Source organism: Mobula birostris, chromosome 4 (genome assembly GCF_030028105.1).
Source record: "Mobula birostris isolate sMobBir1 chromosome 4, sMobBir1.hap1, whole genome shotgun sequence".
In the NCBI taxonomy this organism is placed as follows: Eukaryota; Metazoa; Chordata; class Chondrichthyes; order Myliobatiformes; family Myliobatidae; genus Mobula; species Mobula birostris.
The window spans coordinates 11,286,807-11,305,137 of record NC_092373.1 but is presented as its reverse complement, the minus strand read 5'-3'; the positions used below and the strand labels follow the sequence as shown (position 1 = coordinate 11,305,137).

Genomic DNA, 18,331 nt, shown 5'->3' with positions numbered 1-18,331 from the left:
GCTGGGGAGAGAGATTCACCTTTGATCTTGACTGCCTACAGTGAATAATAGGCTGAATATTGTATATTGTTCCACTGAGGTCAACGGGATCAACTATCGGCCAATGAGTACAAGGAGTGGCGCGTACGAAGATGTATTATTCCTACACAATGTACAATCAGTTATTTTGGAATACTTCTATTATCAGCAGTACAACAGAACAAAGGACAAAAAAGAAAGTATCCAAGATAGCACTTGCATTTCTAATAAAATGTAACTCTGGTTAACTCTGGACCTCAACAATAATGAAGTGCTTTGAGCAGCTAGTTGTGGATCACATTACATCCCACCCTTCTGCTGCATTGCACCCTTTGCAGTTTGATTATCACTCAAATTGGTCCCCTGATTATGCTATAGCATCTGCACTCCATCTGTCCTGTCCCACCCGGAAAATGGATCCTTATATGCTAGGATGCTGGTGGGTAAATTTCCCTCCTTGAGTATCAGCACCTTTCTCTGTAATTGGATCCCGGACTTCTTGACAGAAAGGCCACAGTCAGTACGTATTGGCAGAAACTCCATCTATAACCCCATCGTGCTGAGCGTGCTCATTATCAGCCTGCTGCCGATAATGCTTGACTGTACGGCCAGATCCAGGTCAAACCGAATCATCAGGTTCGCTGATGACACAACAGTGACGAGTCAGGGTACAGAGAGTAGGCAGAGCAGCTGGCAGAATGGTGCAAGCGCAACGACTTGAGTCTCAACATGAACAAGACCGGAGAGATGATATTAGATTGTAAGAAGGTGAAGGCTGACCACTCCTCACTGCACATACATGGCACCTCTGCTGAGAAACTCAGGAGCACCAAGTTTCTGGTAGTGCACAAAACAGACAATATCACCCAGTCCCTTTTTGGACAAGAAAGCACAGCAGTTCACGTCTTGAAGAGAATGAGGTGAGTGAGGCTCCCTTCCCCCATAGAAACCAATTTTTACAGGAGCACCAATGAGTATGCCCTGACAAGCTACATCAGCATCAGGCACAAGAGTTGCAAGGTCCCTAGACAGGATTGTAAGGACTGCTGAGAGGATCATCATTAAAGATATTTATCAGGAACGTTGCATGCACAGGGCAATTAACCTTGTCGATCATCCCTCCCATTTGGTGCAACAATCTCTTTGATTCCCTGCCATCAGGCAGGAGCATTAGGACAAGAACTGTTAGGATGGGAAACAGCTTCTTCCCCCAGTCTGTAAGACTACTGAACGCCCTGCCACCAACCTGGTTTCATCACATATGAAGTGCCAGTAGTACGATACTGTTTACTTTTTAACTTGCAGCATATATGCATTATTATTTGTTCATTTATTTGTGGCAATTATGTGTTATTATGTGGCAATTAAATATAACTTTATGTGTTATGTGTCTAAGTTATATGTACTGTGTTGTGCACCTTGCACAAAAGGAATATTGTCTCATTTAGTGTATGTGTACAGTTGAATGACAATAAACTTGAAATTTAATTAGAATTTTTCACTGTTCACTTTAATTTGATCTACTGCTGGTGTGGGTCACTACAAACCTTGGAGGTTGTGTTGCTGAAATGATTTAGCAAATTCTGTGCTCTAGGCTTGGATTATGTTTAGTCTACTTGTCTAGATAAACCACTCAAAGCAGCCATTTGTGAAGCACAAACATAAAGAAAATACATTCAATATTCTTGCAAGAGGAATTTTGGACATTAGTATTCATAATTAAAGCAGTTTCCTCAAGGAGCGTTAACAGAAGTACAGAAACTATCGGTATATGAAGATATATTGCTGTTTTCTATCTGTCAAGGTTTGAAGTATAAACAGTATGAAGGACATAGAACAGTACAGCACAGTACAGGCCCTTCTGCCCACAATGTTGTGATGACCCTATAACCTACTCTGATATCAATCTACCCCTTCCCTCTCACATATTCCTCCATTCTCCTTCATCCATGCACTTATCAAAAAGTCTCTTGGATGTCCGTAATATATCTGCCTCTATCATTACCCCGGCAGCACGTTCCACACACCTAACACTCTTTGTGTAAAAGCCTACCTCTGACATACCCCCATACTTTACTTCAATCACCTTAATGTTATGTTCCCTCGTACTAGCCTTTTCCGCCCTGGGAAAAAAAATTTCCAGTTGTTCACTCAATCCATGCCTATCATCTTGTACACTTCCTTTTTTTTTTGTATTTTCTATTCTCTGAAATTCTGTGAGAGATGGTGAAGGGCAACCAGAGACATTCAATAATGAAAAAAGGAGCATTACCCTAAGGTACAACAATGGTTGAGCCTTTATTTTTGAATGGATAGGAGACCCTATTTGCATGCAGTAAGTTATCTTCTTGCTGTTGTAATGCCAGATACGTTGGTTCAGTGCAGGGTTCATTGTCTGTTTTTGTTGTCTTCATTCAGCCTGTTGAGAACAAAATAATTTCATACTTTAGCAATGCAGTGGAATTACTAAATTGTAAAATTCAAGCTAGCAGGCAAGGCTGGTGGATGAGAAGCTCCACATTTAGCACATTCCTTTCTTGCTTTTGGACGTGGTGGCATTAGAGAGAGTCCAGAGGAGGTTCACACGCGAACGATCCCAGGAATGAAAGGGTTAACACATAAGGAGCATTTAATGACTTTAGGCCTGGACTCCCTGGAGTTTAGAAGAATGAAGGGAGATCTCATTGAGATCTATCAAATATTGAAAGTCCGAGAAAGAGCAGATGTGGAGGGGATGTTTCTAAAAGTGGGGGAGTATAGGACCAGAGGGCACAGTCTCAGAATACAAGGACGCCCCTTTAGAACACAGATTAGGAAGAATTTCTTTAGCCAGAGGGTGATAAATCTGTGGAATTCACTGCCACAGATGGCTGTGGAGGCCAGGTTAAAGCAGAGGTTGATAGGTTCTTGATTAATTATGGCGTCAAAGTTTACAGGGAAAAGGCAGGAGAATGGGGTTGAGAGGGATAATAAATCAGCCATGATGGAAAGGCAAAGCAGACTCACTTGGTTGAAGGGCATAATTATGCTCCTATATCTTACGGTCTTATTTCTTTGGAACCAGCTGCAACTTTGAATTTTTATTCAAGATGTTCCCCTCTAGTTTAACATTGGATATCACCCTGAAGTCAGAATGTGCTCATCTAACAGAAAACTCCAGCTCAATTAACTTAAAACATCCAGCTGCATAGTCCCTCAATTGTGGAAAGATTAGTCTGTCAAAATCAAAAGTCAAAGTAAATATATTATCAAAGTACATATATGCTACCATATACTACCCTGAGATTCATTTTCTTGCAGGTACTTAGAGGAAATTAAAGAAATACAATGGAATTTATGTAAAACTATGCATAAACAAAGACGAACAAACAACCAATGTGCATAAGAAGACAAATTGGACGAATAAATAATACAGAGAACATGAGTTATAGAAAGTGAGTTTCAAGAAAAAAAGGTTTCTGTCCCACCTGCCTGATGGAGGTAGTGAGAAGAGAGCATGGCCTGGAGGGTGGTGGTCCTTGAAGACAGACGTCGCTCTCTTGTCGCAGTGCTCCTTGTAAGTGTAAGGGGTTGTGGCTTAGACTACAAATCAGTGACTACCAAAGAGCAAAATACAAGTGAACGACATGAAACAGTAGTAGATTTTGGTACTATGAGTGCACCGGAATGTAAGAATCTCTTGTAGAGAGTAATACCCAGTACATTAGGGCCATTTCCCTTTCTAAATGAAGTGCTGCCTCAGTCGCTATCACCAAAGATCCCCATCATCCGGCCATGATATCTACTGTTTGTATATATCAAATTATTACACTGTGCATTGAGCTACAATGCAGAATAAAGTGTGGAAGGTACTGAAAGAATGCAGTGCGGGTAGCAATAAAAGTGCGAAATTGTAATGAGGAAGATTGTGATGAGGTCAAGAGTCTATCTTATCATACGAGGTTTGTTCAACAGTCCAATAACATTGAAATAGATGCTGCCCTTGAACCTTACATGTGCTTTCAGGCTTTTGTTTCGTCTGCTTGTTGGGAGAGGACAGAAAATAGAGAGGGTGGGGTCTTTGATTATGATGGCTGTTTTACTCTGGCTACAAGAAATATAGAGTCCTTTGAACTACAGGCTGCTTCCTGTGATGTGCTGGGTTGTGTCCACAACTCTGCAGTTTCTTGCAGTCAGGTGCAGAGCAGTTGCCACACCAATCTATTACGCATCCAGACAGAATGCTTTCTATGGTGAATTGACAGAAGTTGGTAAGAGACGACAGGGGCATGGTTGAATTTCTTTACATTCTGAGGAAGTAGAGGTGTTGTTGAGTATTCTTGGCTGTAACATCAACATGGTTCGACCAGGACAGGCTATTGATGATGGTCAGACCCAAGAACTTGAATCTCTCCACCCTCTCAAGTACAACATTATTGATGTAAACATGTTCACCTTGTTTCTGAAGTCAAAGGCCTGTTATTTTGCTGACATTGACGGAAAGGTTGTTGTTATTATGACACAGTGTTACGAAGCTCTCTATCTCCTTCCTGTACTCCAACTCATCCGTACTTGAGATGCAACCCACTGCAGTGATATCATCGGCAGATTTGTAGATGGTGTTATTCGGAATTTGGCCACACTATACAGGGAGTAGAGTACTTGTGCATATCACAATAAACTCGACTTTGACTTATAATCATTAGACTTTTTTAAAAACTACTTAAGAGTATTGAAAACAATAAAAGCATTCTGTGCCAACATTCATCTTTCTTCATCTGGGCTGCATCACTGCAGGCCTTCAAATGATTGCCGAATGGGAGAAAATCTTTAGATATAGCAGTCAAGTCTTTGATGATAAGCAAGAACAAAGCACAGAAAGCAGATTAAAATAGCTTTCTAAACTTTAAATAATCACCCACTGACTGTGTTAAAAATTGACAACTAATCACACCATCACATTTTGCATTCCAAGCATGGTTAAGTGAGAATTCAGATGCATGTTCAGTAAAATGGTTGCTCAACAAACACATCAAAAAAGAGGTTTCTTACAAATGTACACCAGCCTGTGAAATGTATCAAATATAATATGCAAGATGAGGACTGGCAAATGGTTTTCAATCCAGATAAATGTAACGTATTGCTTTTTAAGAGATGCAGTGAATGGTAGGGCCCTGGGATGTGTTGTGGACAAAGGAGGGCAAGTACATCGTTCGCTGAAGGGGTGTCATATGTAGATAGGGTGGTAAATCAAACACACTTGAGATTCTGCAGATGCTGGAAATCTTGAGCAACACACACAAAATGCTGGAGGAACTAAGGCAGCATTTGGCATGTTGGCCTTTATCAGTCAGGACATTGAGCATTGGATTTGGGAAGTTATGTTGCAATGTTATAAGACATTGGTGAGGCCTGATTTGGAGTATTGTATACAGTAGTTTTGGTCACCATTATAGGAAAGGTGTTATTAAACTCTAAATTTAGAGTGCAGAAAAGATTTACCAAGATGTTGCCATTTTTGGGGGCCTGAGTTACAGTGACGGGTTGCATAGCCTAGGACTTCACTCTCCGGAACATGGGGGATTTGAGGACGGATTCTTATGGAGGTATATAAAATCATGAAGGGCCTAGTCAGGGTGAAAGCACAGGCTCTTTCCCAGGAAGGTGTGTTAAAAACACGAGGACATACTGTACGTTTAAGATCAGGAGCGAGAGATTTTAAAGGGACATCAGGGACAGCTTCTACATGCAAAGAGTGATTCATATATGGAATAAGTTGCCAGAAATTGTGGTTGAGGTGGGCACATTAGCAACATTTAAAAGACATCTACTGTACACAATAAATGGATAGGAGAGATTTAGAGGGCTATGGGCCAAATCCAGGCAAACTGTGCAAAACAGTTGGCATGGACGAGTCGGGCCGAAGGGCCTGTTTGCCTGTTGCATGATTCTCATATACAATCCACCTAGAGAGAGAGTGGCAGACTAAAGCACTGAAGCCTGAGAGAAGAAAACAAACGAGTTCAGCCCCACCTCTCCGTGCCAGTCCAGATCCTCACCTGAACCCGCCAGATCTGCCTCATCTCCCTCTCTTCTGGCTACTATTATCGGGTGGGAGGTTCAACAGGCTCAGGAACAGTTACTGGGTTCCTGGACTGGTGTGGATGGCTTCACTCACCTCAGACCTGAACTGACTCCGTAGCCTGTGAACTCACCTTGGGGGACTGTCGTTCATGTTCTCTATTACTTGTTTTTTTTTAACTACTTGCACAATTTGTCCTCTTTTGCACACTGGTTGTTTGTCAGTCTTTATTGTGTGTGGTTTGTTATGGATTCTATTCTATTTCTTTATTTTCCTGTGGGTGCCTACAAGAAAATGGATCTCAGTGTTGTATATGGCAAACATACACTCAGTAGCCACTTTGTTAGGTACCTCCTGTACTGAATAGAGGCCACCGAGAATACGTTCATGGTCTTCTGCTGCTGTAGCCTTTGCACCTCAAAGTTCGACGTATTGTGCATTCAGAGATGCTCTTCTGCACACCACTGTTCTAACATGTGGTTATTTGGGTTATTGTCACCTTCCCGTCAGCTTGAACCAGTCTATCCATTCTCCTCTGCCGTCCTTCATTAACGAGGTATTTTCACCCACAGAACTGGTGCTTACTGGAAGATTTTCGTTTTTCACACCATTCTCTAAAAACTCTAGAAACTGTCGTGCATGAAAATCCCAGGAAATCAGAAGTTTCTGAGATACTCAAACCATTTTGTCTGCTTAAACAATTATCTCACGGTCAAGGTCACTTAGATCACGTCTTCCCCATTCTGATGTTTGGTCTGAACAACGACTGTACCTCTTAACCATGTTTGCATCCTTTTACGCGTTAAGTTGCTGCCACAATTGGCTGATTAGGTATTTGTACTAATGAGCAGGTGTACAAGTGTAGCTAATAAAGAGGCCACTGACTGTACTTTAATAATAAATTTACTTTGAACTTTGATATTAGAAGATACAGGAGCACATAGGGATGTTGCTCGAGTACTGGTGCTCAAACTGCACCCATTCAGCCGGGGAAATACAATCCAGTTAATTGAATAATCTGGGATTTAAAAGTGAACATCATTAACAGCTATCATATTCACATCTGAATTGCCTTCAGGGAGGGAAAGGCTCGTCTTTACTCAGAGCCACAGTTATGAGGCAAAATGGCTCAGCAAAACACCCAATCCAAGGGCAAGTAAATGAGGGAGATAATGCTGGATTTGCCCACCATGCCCACATCCTCTGATGGAAAAAGAAACCACCACCACGTGAGGAAATAGCTACAAGCATTATTCTTCCGTTTAGAGAGACAGCCCAACAATCCCGCACCACCTATTTGCATCCATGTGACCAATTTTTGGAATGTGGGAGAAAACCAGAGCACCCGGAGGAAACCTATCTGGTCACAGGGAGAAAGTACACTTCTTATCGACAATGGCAGGAAATGAACCCAGGTTGCTGGTGCTGCAATATTGTTATTCTTGACCATTATACTACTCTGAATTTATATTGACTGATTGCATGGATTACTGAGGTGAGTAAACATGTATTAGCAACATGACAATTTTTCTTAAAATATACGAATGAAATAACATCCAGTGTGGGGAATGAATGACAGAAAGTGGTTAAATTTACAATGAAATGATCTTTCCAATTGGTAATATTAATTTATTTGGACCAATTATTTGGAAAACCCTGCTGTTATGTTTTGTAACTTCAAACCACAAAACTAATTCAAGGGAAACATGCAGCCAGGAATAACCTGTGTACTCTATTTTTGTTTTTACTTTAAGCGAGGTGTGCATGTATGATACGGTGGCATGTTGACGTATGCCATTCACATATTTTGTATGTATAGCCATAGTGAATTATTTCAACAACTAAGAATGATTAATCAAACTATCTATTTACAATATTGCTCAAATATCTCTGGTAAATTAAATACACAACACTTGCTGTCCATAAAGAAGGAAAAAGGCTTGCTGGTGACTGTAGCCTTCCAAACTTCTGATTGGTTTGAAATCCGTGTCAAACCCCTCCTCCAAAAGCCATACAAATTAAGGGGATCAATTTCTGCCAAAAAAAAAATTCTGATAGCAGCTGCAAATGACTATAAACCCCATGTTCAAACTTTTTCCACAGTTCTGTCCCATTTGTTGTATCCTGCAGACGTACAGCTCTCCAAGCCTTTGCTTTTCCACCAAATTCCAGAGGAGTCTTATTATTAATTTGATCAACACGAGCTTCTATAGTGAATTCCTGTGTAATGGGGAATGGGAGGCCTTCACTTGAATACTCACCAACATACAGTACATATAAAAAGTATTCATCCCCCCCCCCCAACCCCCTGGAAGTTTTCATGTTCTATTGTTTTACACAATTGAATCACAGTAGATTTAATTTGGCTTTCTTTGACACTGATCAACTGAAAAAGACTCTTTGATGTCAAAGTGAAAACAGATCTCTACAGCTATTTAAGTTAATTACAAATATAAAACACAAAATAATTGATTGCACAAGTATTCACCCCCTTTAATATGACACACCAAATCATCACTGGTGCAGCCAATTGGTTTTAGAAGTCACATAATTAGTTAACAGGATATCTGTTTTCGGAGACCTTTGTGCTGTCGAGGTGTTTCTGTTGATTGTAGTAGAGATACACCTGTATCTGGAAGGTCCAACTTCTGGCAAGTCAGTATCCTGGCAAAAACTACACCATGAAGACAAAAGAACTCTCCAAGCAATTCAGCAAAAAGGTTACTGAAAAGCACAAATCAGGAGACGGATACAAGAAAATTTCCAAGTCATTGAATATCGCTCGGAATAAAGTCAATCACTATGAAATAGAAAGAATATGACACAGCTGTAAATCTGTGTGGAGCAGGCCGTCCTCAAAAACTGAGTGGCCGTGCAAGAAGGGGACTAGTGAGGGAGGCCACCAAGAGACCTATGACAACACTGGAGGCTTCAATGGCTGAGATGGAAGAGTGGCAAAGAGAAAGCCACTGTTGAAAAAAATTCACATGAAATCTCAGCTAGAGTTTTTCAGAAGGCACGTGGAGACTCTGAAGTCAGTTGCAAGTATGTTCTCTGGTCTAATGAAACCAAAATTGAGCTTTTCGTCCATCAGACTAAATGCTATGTTTGGCGTAACACCACACATCATCAAAAACACACCATCCCTACTGTGAAGCCTGGTGGTGGCTGCATCATGCTGTGGGGGTGCTTCACTGCAGCAGGCCCTGGAAGGCTTGTGAAGGTAGAGGGTAAAATAAATGCAACAAAATACAGCGAAATCCTAGAACCTACAAGAGAAATGCGATTTGGGAGAAGATTTGTTTTCCAGCAAGATAATGACCTCAAAAAGCCAAAGCTACACAGGAATGGCTTAAGAACATTGAAGTTAATGCCCTGGACTAGCCAAGTTAGAGTTCAGACCTAACTTGTGGTTAGTGCCACACTACTACAGCTTGGAGTATTCCAAAGTTCAAATCTGGCGATGTTCTGTAAGGAGTCTCTGTACATTCTCCCTGTAGAATGCATGGGTTTTCTCTGGGTGCTCCAGTTTCCTAAAAATGTCATGGTTTTTAATGTAATCATCTAAACAGTTTGTAACCCTGCCTCTGCCACTTGCTCAGGTAGTGCATCCTAGCTCTCAATGATCTCCGGGTGAAAAGGTCTTCCCTCAGATTCCTCCTTCTAACTCAAGTCCTCTGGTTTTCCCTTCTGCTGAGCTTGGGATGTTTACTCTTCAGCATTGGATGCTTACGGGAGAGTTGACAGAGGCATATTAAGATTGTGAGAGGCACAGATCGGTTGACAGCTCGTAGCTTTCTCCAAGGGTTAAGATGTCTAATACCAGAAGGCATGGATTTAAGGTGAGAGGGGGCAATTTCAAAGATGATGTGCAGGGCAGGGCAGGTGATGGATGCTTGGAATACACTGCCAAGAGTGGTAAAGGGTAGCTGATATGATGGGGGCATTCCAGAGGCTCTTAGAAAGGAACATAAATGTGCTAGAAATAAAAGCATATAGACATTGTGTGGACAGAAGTGAATAGTTCAGTTGTGCATTTGATTGACAGCAGTGTCAGATCAGTTAGCACGATTACGCACTTGATCGACAGCACTGTATCGAAGTGGTTAGCACAATTGTGCTTTTGATGGCGGCACAGTATTGGAGCGGTTCGCACAGTTGCTTTGCAGCACCAACAATCATCGATCGGGCTTTAATCACCGCAACTGTCTGTAAGGAGTCTAAGCATTCGCCCAGTGACTGTATGGGTTTCCTCCTACATTACAAAAACATACAGTTAGGGTTAGGTTTAGTGAGTTGTGTGTATTCTATGTTGGCGCCAGAAGCATGACAACATTTGCGAGCTACCCCCAGCACAACCCACAGACTGTGTTGGTCGTTGATGCAAAATGACGCATTTCACTGCATGTACATTCACTGTTCTAAAAGGAATCAGAATTATTTTCCCTTTGGAATTCTTAATTCTAACGACATTTTCTAAGTGAAGCTCAAATGACCTTCCTTCCATTTTATGAAACTGCAAATTAAAGATGAGCTTTATCTGTCACTTCAAAACGTACAGTGAAATGCATCATTTGTTTCAAATCAGTGAGGATCGTGCTGGGCAGCCTACAATTAGCTATGATTTATTTGCCTTAGGGTTTTCCTAGTTTGTGATTAAACTGGAAAGAGTGCAACAATGATTTGCAAGAATATTGCCCAGATTCAAAGGACTGATAGAAACATAGAAAACCTACAGCACAATACAAGCCCTTTGGTCCACAAAGCTGTGCCGAACATGTCCTTACCTTAGAACAACCCATAGTTCTCTATTTTTTGAAGCTCCATGTACCCATCCAGGGGTCTCTTAAAAGACCCTATTGTTTCTGCCTCCATCACCGCTGCCAGCAGCCCATTCCACGCACTCACCACTCTCTGCGTAAAAAATTTACACATGACATCTCCTCTGTACCTACTTCCAAGCACCTTAAAACTATGCCTTCTTGTGCTAGCCATTTCAGGGGGAAAAAGCCTCTGACGATCCACACGATCAATGCCTATCGTTATCTTGTACACCTCCATCAGGTCACCTCTCATCCTTCGTCGCTCCAAGGAGAAAAGGCCGCGTTCACTCAACCTATTCTCATAAGGCACGCTCCCCAATTCAGGCAACATCCTCGTAAATCTCCTCTGCACCCTTTCTATGGTTTTCACGTCCTTCCTGTAGTGAGGTGACCAGAATTGAGCACATAACTCCAAGTGGGGTCAGACCAGCGTACTATATAGCTGCAACATTACCTCTCGGCTCTTAAACTCAATCCCACGATTGATGAAGGCCTTCTTAACCAGAGAGTCACCCTGTGTAGCAGCTTTGAGTGTCCGATGGACTTGGACCCCAAGATTCCTTTGATCCTCCACACTGCCAACAGTCTTACCATTAATACTATATTCTACCATCATATTTGACCTACCAAAATGAACCACCTCACTCTTATCTTGGTTGAACTCCATCTGCAACTTCTCAGCCCAGTTTTGTATCCTATTAATGTCCCACTGTATCCTCTGACAGCCCTCTACACTATCCACATAGTGTCATCAGCAAATTTACTAACCCATCCCTCCACTTCCTCATCCAAGTCATTTATAAAAATCACAAAGAATAGGGGTCCCAGAACAGATCCCTGATGCACACCACCAGTCACCAGCCTCCATGCAGAATATGACCTGTCTACAACCACTCTTTGCCTTCTGTGGGCAAGCCAGTTCTGGATCCACAAAGCAATGTTCCCTTGGATCCCATGCCTCCTTATTTTCTCAATAAGCCTTGCATGGGGTACCTTATCAAATGCCTTGCTAAAATCCATTATACACTACATCTATGGCTCTACCTTCATCAATGTGTTTAGTCACATTCTCAAAAAATTCAATCAGGCTCGTAAGGCACGGCCTTTGACAAAGCCATGCTGACTATTCCTAATCTTATTATGACTCTCCACATGTTCATAAATCCTGCCTCTCAGGATCTTCTCCATCAACTTACAACCACTGAAGCAAGTCTCACTGGTCTATAATTTCCAGGGCTACCCCTACTCCCTTTCTTGAATAGAGGACAACATCCGCAACCCTCCAGTCCTCCGGAACCTCTCCCGTCCTCATTGATGATGCAAAGATCATGATATAAAAGGAGAGGTTTAAAAAGTTGGGTCTTTATCTCAGAGACATATATAAAATCATAAAGGGGGTAGAGATCGCTGCATTTTTCCAGTGGGATAGAAGCTGATACACCTTCATCTGTAGCAGACAGCGCGAGACAAGCTGGATTGCTTTCATCTGTGGTTGAGTGGTGTGAGATGAAGAACTGCTGTGTGCTTGGCCTTGCAGAAATGTGGCTCCAGGTCAACACTCCATGCACAGTCAATATTCAGGACCTGCCACTATGGAACTTGTGCTAATATTATTTTGTGACTGCATGTGCTATTGTAATTATATGTACTGTGTCCGACTGTATATACTGTGTTTTGTACCTTGACTCCAGAGGAACATTGCTTCATTTAGTCCGTAAGACATAACAGCAGAATTAGACTATTTGGCCTATCAAGTCTGCTCCGCCATTCAATCATGACTGATCCTTTTTTTCCCTCCACAACCCCATTCCCCAGCCTTCTCCCCCATAACCTGTGATGTCATGTCCAACCAAAAACCTATCAACCTCTGCCTTAAATACACCGAATGACCTGGCCTCCACAGCTGTCTGTGGTAACAAATTCACCATCCTCTGGCTAAGGAAATTTCTTTTTTAAATGGATGGCCCTCTATTCTGATGATGTGCCCTCTTGTCCTAGACTGCCCCACCATGGGAAACATCCTTTCTGTCTAGGCCATTCAATATTTGAAAGGCTTCAATGGGATCACTCATCATCCTTCTAAGTTCCAGTGAGTGTAGACACAGAGCCATCAAATGTTCTCATATTGATAAAGTTTTAAGGGGATTCTCAGATTCCTGTAAATAGTGGTTAAGGTTGAGTCTGTGTACTCTGGTTTAAGAATGGCTTCAGTGTCTGAGCGGCTGCTTCTTTTGAGTGAAGATAAGGATTAAAAGCTCACACAGACCCACAAGAGGATGTCTCCTGATTTTTTACACCTTTTGGTTTCGACAAAGGGTGGAGATAAGGCAGGACCTTCCTTACATTCTTTTCTTAATTTTGGTAGAGTCTCTTATCTAAATTATTAAGTTCTGCTCTATTTGAGTAGCCGGAATATCTATTGATCTGACTGTTCTTTTGTATTGAGGTGTTAAGGGATCAATCTGTCCTGCTAACATGTAAATGCTGAGTGTCCAGACAAGGAATATATAAAATCGTACGAAACGATGGGCCAGACCTTAGATAAATTGGGAAATAACACACCGTTATTTAAATTAAGTAAAGATGATCAGGAAGAAGAAAACAACTATCGTAGGTTATCAGCATGCTTAAATAAGAAATTGGGTAACGAGATTTGGCCTTTGGGAGGAACTTGGGATATAGAGTCATGTGAACAAAAAAGAACTGCAGAAAGAAATGGAAATTCCTGATTAAAGAATGGAAAGACAAAGATAATGAAATAATACTTTACTGGTCAGATAGAGAAACAAAGAAAATAGGCAAAGACAGGTATGGACAAGAAGGCTTAGATCGGCAGTGCCGTGCGCGAGATCTCGGGCAAATACGGGATCCGAATCCATGTCTGGCATACCAACCCTGTTGGAGGATAGTGACCATGATGAGGATTGGACACCCACTGTATCCCCCACCTAATCAGGGGCTGAGTGCACCCAGAGCTCCTGAACCCCAATCCTGCCAGTACTCAGATATGGTGGCCACGCAGGCAAACCAGCAGCAGCAGGGAAGGGGAGGCTCTCTATACCCTGAGACCCAGTAAGGGAATACCGAGGATTATTCTGAGACAGGGAGGGAAGAATCCAATAAGACCCCAGAGCTAATGGCTCCACAGAGACGATTGCCCACCCGAATGTGGCCCAATCCACGAGCAGCTGAGGAGGGGCAGCCCCCAGTAATTCCTGTGTATGCAACCTGGAAGCCTTAGGAAATGATAATGATCATGAACCAGGTCCCAGGTAGAAAAGAAAAACCAACACAGTTTGCTTAGTAGGTCTGCAGTACTATACAAATGCCTAATGCAACCCTGTAAAATTTATTCAGTCTCTGCTGCGTGATGAGGGGCAGAAATGGAAGGCAGAATCAAGATACCAAATCTATCAGGAGTTACAGGCGGGAATCCATAATGAGAACGAACAGACAGACCAGATTACAGACAATCGGGAGCGATTGGTGGCCTGCAATGGCACTTTCACAGGAGACCAAGCCTCTAATAACGGGAATACGTTCCCCCCCCCCCCAACCAGTTTAATGCCTTACTGCTCCAATGCTTACCAGTTAAGTTAGCCAACACAATTAAAACAAATGCTATGGATTGGCCTGACAATGATCAAAATTGAATACAATGAGCTTTGACATATTGTTCAGACCCAGTTTTCAAATCCCGATCAACCCCAGAGAGAACTAATATTAAAGGTGAAAATGTTCAGCGGGAAGAAGGACACGAGTGGGCTACATCTGGGGGATGAGAAATGGGAACCGAAGCAAGGAACGCACGTATTCACGTCTCCAGCCACTGGGGTGTAATCTAGCAGAATGAGACTTGCTCTGTCCGTTGAAAGTCGAGATTCTATGCACTTGCAAGGGCATCACCCTGGGACTAGCGAAAAACCAACAGCCTCCCCAGTTACCGACCCTCCCCCCGTGCCCCCCCCCCCGCCACAGTGGTGGGCACTTAATTTGTTCTCCATTTCGTTTGAAACCCCTCTGCCAGAGGCAGACCCTCATGTGACTCTATGATCCTACAGAGTGCTCAACTGAGGAAAGCCAGTATTATGCACCCCTCGAAGGACAGAGGTTCCCAGTCACGGTGATTGGAGAGGTTAAAGGAAGAGAGGGCAGTGCATTACTGGCTGAAGTTCCGGATTTCCTTTGGTGACAGACAGGACTGGTGGTTCCCCATACCACCATTAGGCTGGGCCCTGGTTTCAAGCCAGAGTCTGGGTTCCTTGCCTACACCCTGACGAAACAAGCCTCCAGCACCGAGGGAGACTGGCAAGACTTGTCTGCGGGCCAACTCCGATACTGGAAGGAGTCAAAGGTGAAGATGGGACATCTGGTAAGACACTCTTTTAATATTGACCGAACCCAAGATGCTGTACCACATCTCTGGGAAATTTCTCTTTTGTGGATCCAGCAGGAAAACCATGTTCTGGCTATGCGATGTGATGACAGTGAAGTAATTGAGCAAGTCTCCTTTGCAGCAGCTGTCTCCGCCCAGAAAGCTGAGCTACTTGCTCTGACTCGTGCCTGTATCCTAGCAACAGACTAAAGTGCAGTCTAACAACGTACTTAGTTCTGATTTTGAACAATCCACCACAGAACCAATTCTTCGTAAATGACCTTAAAAAAACGCAAAGTCATAAATGAAGGTGACTTTGAAGAGGGAGTCCACAACTATTTGGAACAAAATAAAAAGGGCCTGAATGAGGGCTTCAGTGGAGAAGCCAAAAGTACAAGCCTAAGCTGGAATCCTCTTTGATTAACGTTTCGAATTTTAAAATGAAAAAGCCTGTGCAAAAGAAATCTCAAACAAATTAAAGTGCAAACTTTTACATAGACTCCTGTTATGCACTGACTATGGATCTTCAGGGATTCCTGACTTCCTCTGCCCCCTCTCCATTAGTAATGCTACCATTGTAAACAACTTACTCACTGCTCCACAGCTACCTCGAGTTTTGGCTATTATTAGTTGTGCAGCCTAGACTGGGGAACCTGATGAGATATCTAAGGGCAATGCTAGGGCTGATGCAGCAGCTAAACAGACAGCCTTGGACCCCACACTTTTAGTCCCCTCGGGAGCCCAGCAAGCGCCTATTAGACAAAACCTCAGGACGGGCATGCCAGACATGGGGGAAATACTTAACTAACATAGAGGAAATATATAAGTTCCAAGGGGGACGCCCCTGAAGGAGAGCACAAACTACGGTCCCAAATGGGTTACCACCTTGAACCTCAGACCAATTTATGGGTGACCCCTGAGGGACAGGTTTGTGTTCCCTCTGTGATTATTGATAGATTATGTAAATAATTGTACACACTTGGGCAGGGAGGGAATGGTTAATATCTTGGTGGCGCCCTGATTTCCAAGAAGCAGCTGAAAAGTGAGCTGCAGCATGTAAAAAAAAACACGAATGCTGGAAAGGGATGCCCTGTGGTTCTGGAACCAACCCCTTGCCTGGTAGACTTTTTTCTTGTTTACAACTTCATTTTATAGAACTACCTAGAGTACCTTGTTGTAAATCTTGCTTGGTAATAGTAGATGTATTTAGCAGATAGATAGACGCTATACCCACTACTGATAATACTGTTGTAAAAAATATTACTAAGAGAAGTGATTCCCGGTGATGAGTTACCTGAATCAACAAGCTCAGACAATGGACCTCATTTTATTGCTAAGATAAATGAGAAAATCTGTAGAGAACTGGCAATAAAACAGCAATTTCACTGTGCTCACCATCCAAGAGCAGCTGGTATAGGGGAACGAGCAAATGGAACCTTAAAGAATAAGCTAACTAAATTTATGCAAGAAACTGGATTAACCTGGTTTAAGGTTTTACCTCTGGCATTGTTCCATATGAGAGTTACACCCTCGACTAAAACTGGATTATCCCCAGCAGAAATCATCTATGGAAAGCCTATGTGTACCCCATGGGCACCGGGGTTAACTCGTCCCCTCCCTGATAAAATAGATATGCATACTCTAGGGGAAGAAATGGGAAAAAAAATTTGTGTAAGCTAACCAAAAATTTTCCAAAGTTTGCATTCACAGGTTCGCCATGCCCACCAAGAGGACAAGGATCAAGCTAAAAGGGACTATCCCACTGTTAATCCTGGAGACTTTGTCTTGATAAAGAATTGGGACAGAAAGAAATTGGACCACACCAACGGCCGTGAAGGTGGAAGAGCAACCAAGGTGGATTCATTGAACTGACATTAAGGAAGTAGGAGAAACAAAGGGGGAATAATATCATGATGACTGTTCTAATGTTACTTTTTGTACTATGTTCCCCAAGTCTCCAAACAAATATTTCCCTTTCTCTATGCCACACATATGCAGAACAAATAAGGCAGTCGGCTTGTTGGGTATGTGCCAGGTTACCCCAGCATGTGGAATCAGGAATGCCTTTGGAAGGAGTACTTTTGAATAGTAGTGAGATGTTATCTTGTGAGATTTATGAATTCTTTGAGTAAATCCTCAGACCCATTTTTGGATGATGGTGGATATCAGGATGTAAAACAACCCAGAATTGTGGGTGCCTTGCTTTAAGGGATGGCATTTACGAATACCTACAGAAGTGGCTGAGAGACCTTCTATAGAAATTGCCCATACTCTGAGTAAGGTAAATGGGACCCGTTATTGCCCTACTGGAGGAATAGAGGAAACGTTTTTTGGGAAATAGCTCTTGTACAGAAATTAGGACTGACACCCCTCCATACGCTGTTAATGGAACCTATTGGGTATGTGGTAAGAAGGCATATCCATGGCTCTCAGGGTCTTATGATGACAAGGGAACTATCACAGCGAGAAATTGGACGGAATGTTGCTACTTAGCTTACGCAGTACCCTCTATATATTCATTAGCCAACATTTCTCATCATACTCAGCTAGACTGAAATAGAAGAGGAATTATAGAAAGCAAGAGATTTTGGATGATAGCTTTTCCTTTCTATGGGACAGCCTGAAATTCACGAGAAATAATCAAGTTGGCAGCCGCACTGGAAGAGTTGGCAAATAGTACTGCTAAGGTTTGAACTGGTGGCCAGACCCAGATTAAGGATTTAACTACTGAAATAGTAGCTCTGAGGATGGTAGTTTTACAGAATAGGATGGCATTGGATTTATTGCTAGCCAAGAAAGCAGGAACATGTGTTGTTATAGGAAAGGAGTGCTGTACTTATATTTCAGATGAGGCTTCTAATCTCATCTATCTCAGCATATCACTCAGGAAATGCAGAAAATTAAGGGAATTGGAGAAAAGATGCATGTGTTTGCCGATGGTAAGGGAACCTGGCAATGGCCTTTTAACATTTTTGAAGACTTCTGGGGAATGCTTCTGCATGTAGCTATGATAATAGTTTTAATTATAACCATAGTAATTCTTATACGATATGT

At 42.4% G+C, this 18,331-nt stretch overlaps 1 protein-coding gene across 3 annotated transcripts in view; it reads right to left on the bottom strand.

Moving 5' to 3' along the window:
* Positions 1 to 2,292: 2,292 nt before the first annotated feature.
* LOC140195839 (epithelial-stromal interaction protein 1) overlaps positions 2,293 to 18,331 on the bottom strand; it is a 30,445-nt gene continuing 14,406 nt past the window's right edge. For 2 of the 3 annotated variants that reach the window (XR_011885552.1, XM_072254477.1), the window contains one exon: positions 2,293 to 2,437. Coding sequence is in view for 2 of the 3 variants with exons in the window: in XM_072254477.1 (XP_072110578.1) it covers positions 2,429 to 2,437 (9 nt within the window). In the remaining variant the exon portion in view is untranslated. Of the gene's footprint in view, positions 2,438 to 10,866; positions 10,994 to 18,331 lie in introns of all 3 variants that reach the window. The other variant, XM_072254476.1, reaches the window with a different exon arrangement.